General features: G+C 36.4%; 1 protein-coding gene across 3 annotated transcripts in view; it reads left to right on the top strand.

Annotated features, from left to right (window-relative positions):
- RPTOR (regulatory associated protein of MTOR complex 1) overlaps positions 1–16,572 on the top strand; it is a 409,502-nt gene that overhangs the window by 332,404 nt on the left and 60,526 nt on the right. For all 3 annotated transcript variants that reach the window (XM_026667263.2, XM_026667262.2, XM_087955978.1), the window contains 2 exons: positions 120–303; positions 1,343–1,453. In XM_026667263.2, coding sequence (XP_026523048.1) covers positions 120–303; positions 1,343–1,453 — 295 coding nt within the window. The remainder of the gene's footprint in view (positions 1–119; positions 304–1,342; positions 1,454–16,572) is intronic.

Raw genomic sequence — 16,572 nt, forward strand, 5'->3', positions numbered from 1 at the left:
GCAGGAGTTGCTAAAGAAAAATCAACTCTACTACAGATTTAAGTTTTTGCCTTGCTTTACGAAAAATTCTGAATGCAATCGTCATATTTTCAGTCTTTATTTTCATTTCCCATTATTAGAGGGTCACCACCAACTGCCAGTACCAGCAGTTCTAGTTTGACCAATGACGTGACAAAGCAGCCTGTCAGTCGGGACATCTCATCCGTAAGACCTGCAAATGTTGGCAACATGGGAGTGCAGTACACTCCCCACTCCCACCAGTTTCCCAGGACAAGGAAAATGTTTGACAAAGGCCCAGATCAGGTGAGAAGGCCATACTTTCTGCGGTTGCACAGTGGTTAGAATGCAGTACTGCAGGCTATTTCTGCTAACTGCCAGCTTCCTGCAATTTGGCAGTTCAAATTTCACCAGGCTCAAGGTTGACTCAGCCTTCCATCCTTCTGAGGCGGGTAAAATGAAGGCTCAGATTGTTGGGGGCAATATGCTGACTCTGTAAACCACTTAAAGAGGGCTGTAAAACACTGTGAAGCAGTATATAAGTCTAAATACTACTTCTGTTGCTTGCAGCAGTTCTTTCAACATGCACCTGAATAGTATTTCTATTCCTTAGTTAGGGTTTTGTTCTCCCTGTTTTATTTCTTCCTGCATTTTTCATTTATCTATCTATTAGTTTTAGACATCTGTAAACTTCCACTAATGGTTTATAACCAAGAACTTTTTCACATGCAACAATTTTACCATGAACTATTGAAAAGTGTCAGTTGGTGTTATTAGAGTCTTCCTATATTATGCAGCATAAGGAGAAGCACCTTAAATTGTTACAATTAACACATTGACCATCAAAGTGATTTTTCCCCTTTATTCTTTTCATCAAAAGAATAGAGGAATTCTGAATTTCTCAATTTGCACCTATAACAGTTCCTTTTTTTAATATATGCAATGTGTTTTTTAAGGCAATGTGTTTATGGAGATTGTCAATCATCCAGATCAAGGTTGTTCCAAATATGTTTTTTCCAAAAGGCAACTGGACTTTTTTGGGTTTTTTTCTTTGAAAATGTTTCGCTGCTCATCCAAGATGCTTCTTCAGTTCTGAATAAGCTTTTTGCACAAGAAGGGAAATGTTTTCAACGGAAAAAACCAAGTAAGTCCAGTTGCCTTTTCAAAAAACCACCTTTCAGATGATATGGAAGTCACAAATTCTATCTGAAACCATAGCTAGCAATCTTTGTTTATCATGAACAGGATTTTTATTAGTATGGCAACTAATGATACATTGAATTTATATGAGAAAGAAGCCATGTAGATTCCGTAACTAAAGTGCATATATTTTTCTCCTTAATAGATAACTGATGATACTGATGATACTGTGGGTCCCAAAAATTTCATGTCAGCAGCAATGCAGACAGGGTTTTGTGATTGGAGTGCTAAGTATTTTGCCCAGCCGGTAATGAAGGTACAATCAATTTTTCTTTTCATGAATCTTTTCTAAAAAAGCAAAACCATACAAATGCATAACCCATAAAAAACAATTTGCAAACAAATACACATTTACATACACACACACAGTGTTTGTGTATACACATATACATACATACATACATACATATACACAGACATATACACATACATACATACACAATAATTATTTACAGAGCACCCATTTTTGAGAGACTGTTTATAATGCAATGAAAACAAATCTGAGTAACCAACTTAAGGCAGCTCAAGTGTGATCATCACCTAGATGATCAACTGAATAAAAAGGTGTTTACAGACTCCTTGAAGGCCTGCGAGTTGGGAACATTCCTTCTCTTGGAAAGTTGGGTGTTTCAAAGGGCAAGGATGGCCACTGAGAAGACACATTGTAGGATTGCCACCTCTTCACCTCCTCTGTGATTGGAGCCTTCCACTTTCCTTTCCTCAGAGACAGCAAACTAAAGACCAACCAAATCTGGGTAGGACAGAGAGTCTTCTTGATGTTTAGGGACTAAGCCATGTAGGACTTTTAAGGGTGACAACCATCACTTTATATAGGACTTGGAAGCAAACCAATTAGTAATGCAATAACCTCAGCATAGTTTATATTATTGAGTCAGCTCATTCTGGTTAACAGACAGATTGCAATATTTGAACCAATAGAAGCATCTGAAGAAATATTTCAATGGAGATAAGTTTAGGATTAGGGTTAGGCTTCTTTGAAGTCCATGCTAAAAATGAGCATCATAAAAATCAGCTTAAATTTTTATAGATAGTGCTATTTTTTCCTTCATATTGCTATTACCATTTTGGCTTGGAACCATTTTTTAAAAAAATATTTAGGTGGACAAGTCTCTTTTAAAATTTAATGTGCTCAGGTAAGATTTTTATGGATGATGGTCGTTTTTTGTTTATAAGAGAGTCATAGGAGGATTTTTTTCATGAAAATCTTTAGAGGAGTCTTGCAATAATAAGCTTAGAATTTTGCTTCCTTGAAGCCTTTGTTAAAATCTAATTCGAGACTCTCAGGTTGAATTTCAATGGATACTGATAGCTTTTGCTTCATATTAGACTTATAATTTTGATTTGATTTGATATTAGGAAATTTTTTTTAACAAAAACTAATAAAGTTTATTCAACAATAAATACTATTAGTACTTAGCCGGTCAGTGCTTAGGAAAATTATAGATACTAAGAATTTAGAGAGTATAGAACAATTTAAAAAGATAGTGAAAGTACAGTTTTTTTCATGCAAATAAAAATTGTTTTAGAGTTAATTAAAAAGGGTTTAGTAAAGAAATTCCAACAGAATGAATGGAATTAAGGATGGAAATGGTGAAATGATTTGGGGTGAAATAGGTGAGAAAATACCCGAAGGAGTGTTGTAGAGATTTATATGCAAATGATAGTTATTTGTTGAAGTGTAGAATTAAAACAAATGCTTATAAGGTAAAAAATAAATGAAAAGGAAGTCATAAATGCTGTGAGAGGGCTGAAAATACTAAAGTTGCAAGTGTAGAGGTAAAAATGTCAAAATATGGGAATGCTTTGCTTATGGGGTATCTGTGCAACTTGTTTAAGTGTAAAGACTGCCTGATGATTGCAAGAATGTTGTTATTTCTCCCCTGCATAATAGGGTGACATATATTTGGAAAAGTGCATGACAGAATTATGAGTGAAAGGATGCAAGAAGAGACAATGAACAAAATAGGGGAAGCGCAGTGCAGCTTTATACTGGGCAAAGGATGTAGAGAACAGATTTCTGCTCTTGAGCAAGTCATTGAAAAATTTATGAATAGTGAATAGTGAATAGGCTTGAATTATGGAACGTTTTGTATGAGTTGAAGATGGTTGCTGAATGCAATAAGAGTGATAAATGTTGGAAGTGAAACATGCATGATGATAAATGGAATGCTTGGTGAATGATTCAGCATTGAACAAGGAATAAGTCAAGAATGTAAGGCATCTACTTAATTGTTTAATGTTTGTAGGGATAAATATATGGAGTGCTTTTAGTGACAGTAGACATGTCTTGGTTAGGAACATAAACGCCTGTATACTTTTATATGCAAATGATCCTGTGTTCTTAGCTGTGAATTCTAATTGTTTGCAGCAAATGTTAGATAGATTATATGAGGCATAAAGGAGCATGGAAATGAAAATGAGGGCATCAAAGACCCTATTGAATTTCACAGGAAAAATTAAGTGGACATTTGCAAGTTATATGTAAATGACAAAAAATAGGGGAAGTAGAATAATTTGTGTGCCTTTGTGGATTATTTACTAAATGTGGAAAAAAAATAACTTGATGCATTTTAGGGCATGCAAATACTATCACAGATATAATAGGTACTCTGAAATGGATACTTCAAAGAAGCAAAAATGATTGCTTTTGCCCACTTTGCTCTACAGAACTATATCAGAAGAAACACAAATATAAATTGATTACAATGGGAATGGCTTAATTAAGATATTTATGTGGTAAAACCATGAGAGATGGGGACAAAAATGGGAGATCATTAAAGAGAGCCCCAACCTAGAACTAAGGAGACGTTTCTGGACAGTGAGAAAAACTAATCAGTGAAAGTTGTCCAGAATGGTATAGAATCTCCTGCCATGGGCATGGGGGTCAGACTAGAAGACCTCCAAGATTCCTTCCAACCCTATTATTCTATGGTCTAGGGTCTATAAATGTAAGGCTAAATGCCAAAATAAGTAACCAGTACAAAATAACTATACAATGAAATAGACTTTCATATAAAGAGATTTCACTAGGATTGAATTGCAAAATAATATATAAAGAAATAGTGGGAAGAACAAGGGAAAGGAGAAACTTATAATTGGATAGGGCTTATGAGATTCTTGAATGTTTAAATAAACAGTATAAATGGGATCAAATCAAGATGGTTTATCAGCATAGAAAAGAATGGGGAACTATAGTGTATGGTGTTGAGTCAACAATGTTTTTAATTTTAATTATGTTTTAAACCAAACAATATTTTTAAATCTCAAATCTTTTTTAAAATTCTTACTTTCCTTACTTCCTTATTTCTTCTTCTGCATTATGCATAAAATTTCTTACCTCAGAATATATATACTGTGATATATATGTATGAGAGATTTCCAGGTATAAGCCCTATAAAGAAAAAGAATCATTATATGCAGAAAGCAAATGCAACTTCTAGCTAATTCAAACTTACTATATACATCTTGTGTTCTGATATTGTAACTTCCGTAGGGATATTTAGAAATAGGTTTGTATTACCTCTACTGTCTCAATATCCAGAAAGAATGGAGAAGTATTATGGGAACATCCTTTCCCCAAATATGAAAGTATCGTTCATATGGTAGCTAAATTTTGCATTGGCAAAGAAACAGGACAATGGTTGATGCAGGTGTGAACATTGCTGTGTCTCCTTTTCAGTTAGGATTTTATGTAATTTGTTGACCATTGATTGAAAAAGTCAGTTTTTTTACAATACATAGGCAAACAAAATTTACTGGAAAGCATATTCATCGGGGAGATGCAACAAAACCCTGCTCCAGGGTGTAATGTACCTATATGATAACCTTGTTTACCGTAATTGCGTCTTTTAAAAAATATACGGTGAATTACTTCTGCAGATGGAAACTGTAGTTGAACAGCCAGAACTGTCACTAGCTGGGCCGAAAGCAAATCAAAGTCCAGTTATAATTCCCTGCCTAGATGACAGGCAATAAATTGGCAATAGTTTCCGACCCCCAAATTCTAACAATAAGAATAACTAGAAGATTCTTGTCACACTAAATTGAATTGCTGAAAGAAAACCCTTGAGAGAAAACCAAGAATAGATTTTTGAGTGAATTGTACTCATAAGAGGTTCATGAGCTGAGCTCAGAGACTTTGTGCTTATATGGAGAGATCCTTCCTGACTGAGCTGCTGATTTGCACCTGTATTTGTTTGGTGGATTCATAGTTTGGGTGAAAAACCATTTGGATCTAATGGGACTGATCTCTTCTCCAACCTGCTATCTTAGCTAATATATTTGCTGCATGGCTATGGGAGCAGTTTTCCCCAGTGCTATCTAATGAGGAACCACTATTTGGGGGAGATTAATAGAATGAATAAAGTCTCTTAATAAAGGGCCCAAGCTATTGCCTGAAAGTAATCCAGTGTGCTGTGTTTAGATTTTTAAGCATGTGTTTTCCAAAGATGCCTTGCATTACTGTTATTTTTGCCTGTTTCCAGCAGTAAAAACATGTACAATAGTAACCTGTCTCACTGGAGTATGAACAAGAGATGAGTTGTATCTCAAACATTGCTATGTAAATTATGTATAATAATGAAACCAAGATTATCACAATGATTTGGGAAAGATGGTTTCTAAGCAGCTGGCTGAACATTTTGTGTAAACAGCTGTATTTTCTATATCTTTGCTAATTACTACAGAGAATTGTGTTCAAAGAAAATCCTGCTCCCTCCTCTCTCATCTTGCTTTAGTGCTATGTGTATATATAACCACCAAACTCAAACTGTACTCCGGGAAGTGTACAAAAGATAAATTCATCTTCCCCACTATGGAGCTGAGTTAAATTCATGGTGCTGATGTTACATCTAATGTCATAAATAGGACAATTTTATATTTTGCTCTTTATTAATTTTTCCCATTAATCCTATCTCATATATAATGGAATAAGATAGCTAGAAAAGATGAATGGCTGTATATAGATTAAGTGTGAGGATTTTATACAAATACAGTCCAGATTTTAGCTTATATGCTATGAATTTGTCTGTTGTGAAAAGCCATAATGTGTGAGCTCCTAGTTTATTGTTTATTTAAACCATACACTCTTATGCTACCTGAGAATGTTGTGGTAATTAACATTCTACCTCTTTGTTGTCTCAGATGAACTTCAGAACAGATATCTAAAATGCTTGACATTACATGAAAATATATCATAATGAATAGAATCCTGGCAGAATGAAGAGAATCTATGGGATTCTATGATCCCCATACAAAACATTGTAGAAATAAAAGGCATATTGAGAATAGAACAACTCTTGTCACCTTAGATATTGAGAATAATTAAATTGTGGTCGATAATAATACTAGGCCTAAGGCATAATTTAATTCTAGCAAAATATTATTTTCCTATTAGCAAAAGTTGGATCTTCATATGGGAAAATTATCCAGGAGCTTTAATCATGCTTAATGAAGCATTATAATAATAGTTGACTCAGATTACACATATATTGACAGTCATGTTGTGCTCACAAGTAAAGTTTTCATAATAATGCCATGGTTATAAATGGATATTAAGAAGTATATCCTGGTAGCCAGGATAGGATCAGAAGTGTAATTTTATTCTTGGTATGAATAACAAATGGAGTGCTAAGCCTAAGAGTTATAATACTTGCTGAAGTGAAAACTAAAGCATAGCACTTGTATGAAAATAAACATTTGGTATTAGATAATATTGGGGGGAAAATCTCAAAATAGACTGTCTCCATGGAAATCTACAGTGTGAGTTTATGGAATATTAATATTAATATAGTTTTAGTTATACATTCCAAAATGTGTATCAGGATGCAAACAAGGATCTTCTCTGTGTACATGGGCTCATGTTATGAGATTTTCTCTTCTCTCCTCTCTTGCAGCTCCATTCCTTCCAAAATCTGTTCAAATATCCATATATGATAGGGTTAGAGAGACAAATCAGCTTAAAGAATGAAGATGAGGGAAATGAGGGAATTTATAGAAAAGAACATAAACCTAGATAAATGTTAGAAATACCTGATCCATAGCTCTGTAGAATGGGTGTGCCATATTTTTCTGCTGCATAGAGTAATTTTTACTGATGTTGGTGAGATCAACAGGTGAGATGATAATATTAGAAATCTGTTAAGGTTATTTATTTATTTCATAAGTTTATATGGCTGCCTATTTCACATAGAGGCTGTCATTGTATCCTGACCACAAGTGGTACTGGCAACTCCATATTTAAACAAAGTGTTGCTGAGTGAAACCATGACTGTTAGTTCAGCTTTCTTTGGCTTTCCAGATGTGGGCAAATGCACAGATTGGTCATAAAGTAACTTTTTCATCTCTGTTGTAACTATGAATGGTCACTAAACAAATCAGTCACTAAGCAGAAGTTATCTGTACATGACCCTCGGTGGCTAACAGCTAAAAAAGCAGAATAAAAACATAGTAAAAAAACAAGTTTATACAAGTTTAAAATCAACTGGAATAACATAAAATAACAAATAACATAGCAGCTGAGAAACTCAGTTAACCCAATCAAGATCAAGAAATGGGCTCACCCATATTATTGAGGCCCCAGTCATGATTGCAAAGCCAAAGTTTCAATGCCTTGCCATATCAGCAGGGTCAAGGCACCTCTGATCTCCGAGGGACTGATATTCGAGAGGACCACAGCTCTCTTCTTGGGCTCCACTAGATAGCAATGGTTTGGACTCAATCTTGGAAAGAGTATGCAGGAGTATGAGTGTAGAAGCCATATTCAACTATTTAAAGCAGTTGCATCTGTTCTTGGGAATGGCTGCCACTGCCACAAATAATAAATAGGTTGCATATTCCTGGTTTGATAAAAGGCTGATCAGCATAAATGGATTTCTGTCTCGGGCTCATCATCTGATTCATTTGTTTTTATTCTTTGCTGTTGGCCACTGTGCCTTTTGGGGTTCACATCATCATTTGGAAATAAACTCTCTATCCCATTCCCTTCAGCTTTTTAGGCAATGACCATATTTCAGAAGGTCATTTGTGAGAGAAGTCTTTTATAAAAGTAAAATAAAGACCTCTCAGCAGTCTGCCTATTATTTTTAGGAAGACTAAACCTTATCTTGCTGTTATATTGATTATCACAGCAGCACTTTATTTTCAGTTAATAGAAATAATGTAGTTTGCATTTGATGCTCCAACATATATTACAGGGGCAAATTTTGCCAGAGAGGGATAAGGAAAAAAGACCAAGAATCAATCAGTATGAAGCACTGGAGTATATAACTATTACATGAAGAAACAACTGTGACTCTAGAGGGCATTTGGCTCATAATGACACAATCTGTAGTATTTTAAAAACACATTTTAATTTTTAAGAATGACTTTTATATTTTTATAATAATTATTTTTATATTTGTTAGTTGTTTTCATGCTGTCTGGAGTCACTTTTGGTTAGATAGGGGGCCATATAAGCGTGATTAATGCATAAATAAATTTGCAAACCTGGTTTTCCCTTTTGTAATATTAATCACCAAAGCAATCGCTTAAGTAATAAATAGTTGGTACTTCAGTCACGAAACATACATAAATAATTTTCTCCTAATGCCCATGACTATTGTCTGCATCAAGTGAAACATTTGGAAATGTTAGTAATTTGGAATGTTTGCAAGTTTTAAGCCTTTGGGACCCCTGCAAATCTTTTTGGACAAACTTTGTTTCCACATCTAAAGAATAGTATCTTAACAATTTTTAAAGAAAAAAAAGGGTAATAATGGTTATTTTAACATTTGAAATGGGCAATATATAAACTCCCAATGGTAATTAAAAGCATTTGTCTGCTTTCTGAAAATAGCTTTTCACCAGAGTAGTACCTTATTAATCTATTAAATCACTCCAGACTCCTAATCAAAATGCATGCTTTTGTGAACATTGTCTATATGTATTTATGTGAGTGCTTGAGTGCTTAACAAAACAGGGACTTAAACATATCTGCAGTGCTTTAAATTCCTTAAATTACAATGTTGTTAAATAGAGAGGTTTTTTTCCAGCAGTATAATGTAGAGAAGAAAAAGTATTATGTTATGAAGCCTGTAAATTTATCTCCTTAGAATATGGAACTTTTTCCACAAATACCCCTAATAGACATCTGCTTAAATCTACAAAATTATTTTAAGCAAATTTCCTTCCCATTCGTTCCCACTGCCACATTTCAAGATTACCACACTTTATTTTAACTTCTCTTTTTGGTCCTGTTCTGAACTGTTGTGTTCTTGGCTATATTTGCTGAAACCAAGAAATGTTAATGTTTGGACATTTAGTGTTTCCGCTGTTCCATGCTCTGAGATTATGCAGTTAACGCTACATAATGATATGTCTTTTTCAATCTTATAAATATTAATTGAATCACATCTAAAGAAATATATATATTATTTAGCATCCCTGAATGAATGTGTGTGTGTAAGCAAGCCCAGTTTGTTCTACCAAACAATTACTTTGCAATATACTGTACATGCTCAAAAATGCATGAAGGAGCTGCCTAGTGAAATATGTTGACTTAAGCCATTTGAGACATGTTGAAAGAAACTGAGAATTTTAAAATAGTACAGATAAGTGTGCATTTGCCTTGCTCTTTGGGTTATCATTTTTAAACTACCATTGGAAATTCTTTATTTTCTAATTCAATACCTGATTATTCTTGATTTTTTTCCCCTTTAGAGTAAAATCACAGTCTCTGATATGTTCTTGTGTGTTGCATTTGATTAAAAAACAGATACTTTTATATGAGAAATTGAGGATTCCCCAAATACATAAAAGGCTATATTTAGTGTTGTCTAAGCAATAACCAGGTTATTTTGGTCTATTCTTTAACACTTAAAAAGAGAACCACAACTACAGAGATAACTTTCGGGACTCGGGTCTCCCACATCTCCTGAACTTCATTTGTTATTTTGCTTCCTCTCCTCACTCCCTTGTCAAATATCACCTTGTCAAATGTCACCTCTCTTTTTCAGCAAGCAGTGCACTAATGATGTTTCTTTTACACTCTTCTTTGTTTATCATGAATGAGGCATAATGGCTCAGCGGTTAAAACACACTGACCTTGTCAGATTCAAAACTGACAGCCTGGGTTTGAGATCCAAGTGCCACATGATGGGGTGAGCTCCCCTTACTTGCCACAGTTTCTACCCATGTAGCAGTTCAAAAGCATGCAAATGTGGGTAGATAAATAAGTACCACTTTGGTGAGAAGTTAACAGTGTTCCATGCACCTTTGGCATAGAATCATGCTGACCACATGACCACAGAAAGAGTCTTTGGAAAGCACTGGCCCCCATGGCTAAAAAATTGAGATGAGCAGCGCCCCCTAGAGTTGGATACAACTGGACATGGGAAATCTTTACCTTTTGTTTATTGTGATTGTGTGTCTGCAAGTGTGCCTAGTGTCACATGGCAGCTTGTGAATGAGTCCTTCAGTTCTGTTGATGATCCTGGCAGCCTCTTTTTGGATCAGGAGCTTCATCCTGAGACTGGTGAATGAAAAGAGGTGTTGGCAAGGCTCTGCCTACAACTCCCTGTTTTGCTTTCTGCCAATCAAAGGCATGGGTTCTGCTTCAGCTGCCGCATATCAGCTACTTGATTGGCCAAGGGGAGGAGACAGAATCTTCTTCAAACAAGTCAGATTGACAGACAGACATAGGCTGAAAGGTATCCAAAGGAAATGCTTTAAGGAGGGCTGCTTCCTTGTGACCCAGCTTGTACTTTCCTGTCATAAGAATGAATAAAGCCAACTCCAAGACTTGCCTGACTTACTTTAAACTCAGAAGTTAGGCAGGATCAAACCTGATTAGTACAGGTAATCCTCAAGTTACAACCATTTGAAGTTACGCAATAACCCCCCCCCCCAAGTGTTTATGACAAAGTCCTAAAATTATAAATGTTGCAGGACCATGGCATCGTTCGCTCTGACCACAGAGGCACTGCGACATTCACTCTATTCCCCCCTCCCCTTGAGGGAAAGGAGAACAGGACGATTTCCCTTCCAGCCTACCCGGTCGGCTTGCAAATGCTTTTCGCACCAAGAGTAAAAGGTTCTGGGGGCTGTGATCTTGCATGATTTCAGGCACCCATTCTCTGCAAAGGCGGATGGGTGAGTCCAGCACGGCAGAATGGGAGTGGGGAAGCATGAGGTATTTCAGTGGGCTGGGGAGGCCTTGGGTGACCTATTCCATCACTAGGTATCTTTCCCACCCCCACGGCCTTCCCCACACTGAGATACCTCATGCACTTAATGACCCGTGCATTCAATTAGCGAATGCGTGGACAAAAGCTGGCAGTGAACATGTTCCAGTTATGTGATTCATTCTTATGAATCCTCAAATTATGAATGTAATGGGCAGGCTCCATTACATTCGTAACTCAACGATTACCTGTATTTGGCTATCAGGAAATACCAAAATTATAGATTAGACTGGATCATTGAAATAGCATCCCCCAAGAGACAATAGCAAATGACTTCCATATGGTTGTTTGACTCTGGAGCCTAGTTTGACTCTGGAGTTGTTTGACTCTGGAGCCTAGTTTTTTTATATATATATAGATAGATACAACATATACTGCAGAGACTCGGATGGCATCAGAAATGGCACATTCTTTAATAATGTTCTATAAAATAATTTTTAAAATGTATTACAATTTAATACTGAATGTATGAAATAAAGTCTGAATTGTTTGGCAATCAAGGAAGAAAATTATGCTGTTTTTCATATAACTATAAATTCACATGCATGAATACCGCATTCTTTTAATCCAAAATGTTCTTTCTTTCTCCTGCAAATACACACTTGGTTTATGAAAAAATAAAGACTTTTTCTGCCTTCTGGGAATGTTAATTAATTGCATTAACACAATGCTGAAATGTAAGCTAAATATCAATAGACAAGTGGTTTAGGTTATTTCGTGCCAGCTATGTAGTAGCAAATGTAGCAGTTGAAAAAGTGTTGAAGGAGAGGAGGGCATCGGATTTTTGTCAAGGTTTTCTTTTTTTGCACAGGGACTGATAGGATTGTAAATCATCAGCTTGATTCAGAAATCAATCTGGCTATGATATATTGACTCAATCAAACTTTTTATCAGACAAAAGGCATTCATCCTTTTTGCTGGGTAGACTTGTAATTTATACTTGCAAGCATGCTCATTAAATCAAACCTGCTTTCACCACCACCTCCGGAGTTCTGAAAATACTTAAAACTGAACTTGGAATTACATAAGCTGTTGTTCAGGTCTAAGAACAGATTCCAAGATCTGTTCTTTGAAAATTAGACCGTGTGACTGGAAACACACTCTTATGGAAAAGAATGCAGAGAAACATTCTTAAAGCATCCATAAACATAGTTGAAGAGTCCTTGGTGCTCTCTGAGCTAGTAGCACTGATGGTTACCTAGTTTGGATAATGAAACGTCTACAAGAAAGCCAGAAAGTCAGAGAGCACCAAAGACCCCTCATTTCAACCCTGAGCTACAAATATTCTCCTTTATTAATAAACATGTTTATTCTTTAACATTGTGATGGTTGTGGCCCAAAGGAATTCTAAGAGGTGAACTGTATAACACTTTGGATTGAAGGCAGAAAGATCCTTTGCACTAAGTAATAGCAGAGTAGAATCCAAATAGTGAATAATTGGAGGTCACAAACTTCCTTTCCCAGAAATATTTTACTTTGTGTAGCAGCTTAGTAGTTAGTGCAGTCACCATCTGCCTTCCAAGGCATCTTCTCCTCTAACCCAAATATGGAGATAGACACAGACTCCACAGCCTGAGGACCTTACTAGCAAGTATGAGAATTTTTTTTTGATAAAAATGAATTGAATTCTGGGTGCCATTTTCCGGCTCTGTCTGTAGCACTGAGGCATGTGACTAGGGAAATCATTGCTACCCCTTTGAAAATCAGCTCAACCTCGCAGGGAATAATTAGTTCAGAGTTATCAGTGTTATAAATCCAGGGGAAAAATGTGTGTTTGTGTGTGTACAGAAAAAAAATGAAGGCATAAATATTCCTTTTAAATGAAGTCTTGTGCAAAACATAATCGGTGTTGGAGAAATTAAATATACAATGCTGCTAAAAGTCTTGTAGAACTAATACATAGAAAAAAAGACTGAGCAAGTTAAAAGAAGCTGTTGGGTTGTGTCCAAGTAAGAGAGTCAGTGGACTTACAAAGAGAAAATAAACCTCAAAAGCAATAAAGATCCTGATTACTATACACATTCCAAGTTTAAAAAAAAGTCTTATGTCCAATATTTTTTGCTAAATCCTTATTCCTTAGGGAGAAACTGATCACTGCAGCAGTTTGCTTCCATAGATGTTCCATTTTTTTGTAGATTCCCACACACACACACACACCCTTTTATCAGAGACTCAAAAGAACAAAGCTGTTTCTTCTTTTCCACCTCAGTACCCAGCTTCTGGCTTGAACTTAATTTTGGACGGTTGTATAGTTTTTGCATATGCTTTGTGTTCTTTAATCTCACAACGTTTTCCACCTTCTTTGGGGATATACTGTATGGGTACATATTAATGTACGTTTTAAGGTTTGTTTAAAGTGATTATATATTTCAAACACATCATTTCATTTTTGTGAGGTTCTTTTTTTTCCTGTTCTCTTGCAATACATTGGGGTTTTTAGAACAATTTTAAAAAAAATTCCCCCTCACTCTAATTCTTTCCTTTCCACATAGCTGGTTGGAATGTTTCCTCTTGTTGCTCCTTGGATGGAAACTAACAAAACCTCTTTTTTTCTCCAATAGAAAAAAGAGAATTGAGGTAATCTTATTGTGTAGGTACAAAATTATTCTCAGCCATGCCTCAAACTTAGCAAAGATATGCAGTGGGTATGTCTGAACCAGCAGCTTGGTGTCTGGCTTGGGTGGAGGAGTTGCAGGCAGACAATGAAGGTGTGTGAAATATTGTGAGGAGGCTGGAAAAGCCACGGCAGAAATACTAGATATAAACAGCCAAAAGATCGGAGGGCATAGGGTGGGCTTCATAGTTGGTTTCTTAAATGGCAACTCAGTCCAGGTGGCAAGAATCAGAACCACAGAATCCCAGGGCAGGTCTTCCAGTTTTTGGAGGTCTTCCAGTTTTTAGTACAACCTCTTGGCCAAGGCAGGTGACCTTAAACCAGTGATGGCTAACCTTTTTGGGCTCCTGTGCCAAAAATTGTGCGTGCGCTTGCGCTAGCACCCAGAAAGCAATATGTGTAGGGGGGGCATGCCGCCTACACATGTTTGGTTTACACACAAACATTTCAAAGCATGTTTTTACCTCCAGTTCAAACCATTGCAGTGCTGCGATCAGGAATATAAAGTGTTAAGGAAAAAAGCTTTGGAAGAAACAGATTTGACACTGGGAATCAGTACAGTGATTCCTATAAAGTGATTTGTTGCTGCAACTGATAAATCTACTGCCTGTCACTATTTCCTCAACCTTCTCTGATTGTTTTCATCTTGATCTGGGTAAAGAACAGAACAGCTTCATTAGCTTTTACATGAGACAGCTCGGTAGATGTCTTTTTCTGAATTGTAATTGGTTTCTTTCTGAATGGAGGCCAAAAAGTATTAGAAATCTGCAGCTTATCATAATCCTAATCATCTAGCACTATTCCAAAACGCCCACACACTTCTGGGAAACCCACATCGGAAAGAATAGAACAAAAGCTTATATTTCATTTATCACAGACAGGCTTTTTTAAAGACTGAAGGAAGCATAGGCGAGGCGAATGTAGCATGAGCAAAGCCCTACTGGCAGACCCACGGGTTCACCAAACCCAGGACCTGACATTCTGCGAGGTAGGCTAAGCTCATAAGAAGCCACAAAGGCAGTTGGCCTTTTCCAACAATTGATGTAAGGTGAGTTAGAACTCTGTTTAGCCATCTGCACTAAGCCAGATGGTTCTTTGTCATGTCATTTAAGCCAGTAACTTCACTGTACCTCAGCAGAGTGAACACCATGTGCTAATTAGACTTTGAATGAAGAATGTTTTCTCTTAAATCTCCTGCGTCAGTTTTGCCGGATGGCCCTCAGTTCCAATATAATATGTGAGGAAGAAACATTTGTCTCTCTCCTCATTTTTTTATTTGCTTTATAAATCTCACTTTAATCATCAGGTTTCTCCCCCCCCCCCAACTAAAAAGTCCCAAATATTTAAATCTTTAATCACAAAAGAAATATTTCTGCATCAGGGAATCTGGCCAGACATCTTCTTAAGATAGATGCAGCATTTTATCCTAGCTGCAGAGGGAAAAAAAAACTCATCTGTGGACCATTTGGAGACAATTAAGGTGTAGATAAGGAAATGAAAAGCCAAGAGAGGGGATCTGTTGATTCAATCAAACATTTCATTTCCTTATCTACACCTTAATTGTCTCCAAATGGTCCACAGATGAGGTTTTTTTCCTCTGCAGCTAGGATAAAATGCTGCATCTGTTTTAAGAAGATGTCTGATAGTGCATCCTAATTTGGAGTACAAAAAGGCTTTTTAAAAAATCCAGCCAATTATTTATTAATTAGAGGTGTGTGAGTGTGTTATTACATTAGCTGAAAAGAAGTTGTTGAAAATGGAAGAATAGCCAAAGGGTACAGCTGACTGCCTGCTTAGCTGCTAAAAAGACTGGATGCCTTTGAAGATTAGACTGGATTAGATTAGATAAGATTGGCCCATTGCTTGGTGGATTAGATCAGCCATTGCTTGGGAGAGAGCCTGCTTCTTTTATCAAACTGAACTCTTGAACATCTGAATTGAAGCTACATGTGTTCAACCTACCTGGAGGGCATCAAACTGCAGATGGCAGTGAAGGCCAACAATTCACTTTCTAAAAACATTTGCCACCTGCAAGGCATGTAGATTTCCTTTTGTTTGTGAATGTATAGTTTGATTTTCATTTTTTCAGAGCAATAAAGCTAAGGCACCTATTAGCATGATTTATTTTGAAGAAGGAGCGGGATACTTTCGTAGTCCAGTTTTATTAGGAATATATAAATCAAGAAGAAGCTTAATCAGGTTTTTGCACATTGTGTTGCAATGCCTTGTCTTCTGCTGGCAATTCAGCATCAAAGAGCTACATATAAATTACCCTACAGCATGTGGGTATAAACATATGGGCTAGAACTGAGCAACATGCACTCTTACATTGATTCAGTAAAGATGCAACTTCTCGATGAAGTACAGTCAGATCATCTCCACTTGCCCTTCACTTAATCCACTTCCAGTCTTGCAGAGCTGAGTTGAACTTCACAGCTAGGGAAGATATCCCCACCCAGAAGTATATTACTATAGTACTCTACTTCATTGCTAGCTTGTTTTGTGAAGGTACAGTTGTAA

This window comes from Notechis scutatus, chromosome 2 (assembly GCF_049901735.1).
Source record: "Notechis scutatus isolate UNSWTSFEM ecotype Mainland chromosome 2, rNotScu1.2, whole genome shotgun sequence".
In the NCBI taxonomy this organism is placed as follows: Eukaryota; Metazoa; Chordata; class Lepidosauria; order Squamata; family Elapidae; genus Notechis; species Notechis scutatus.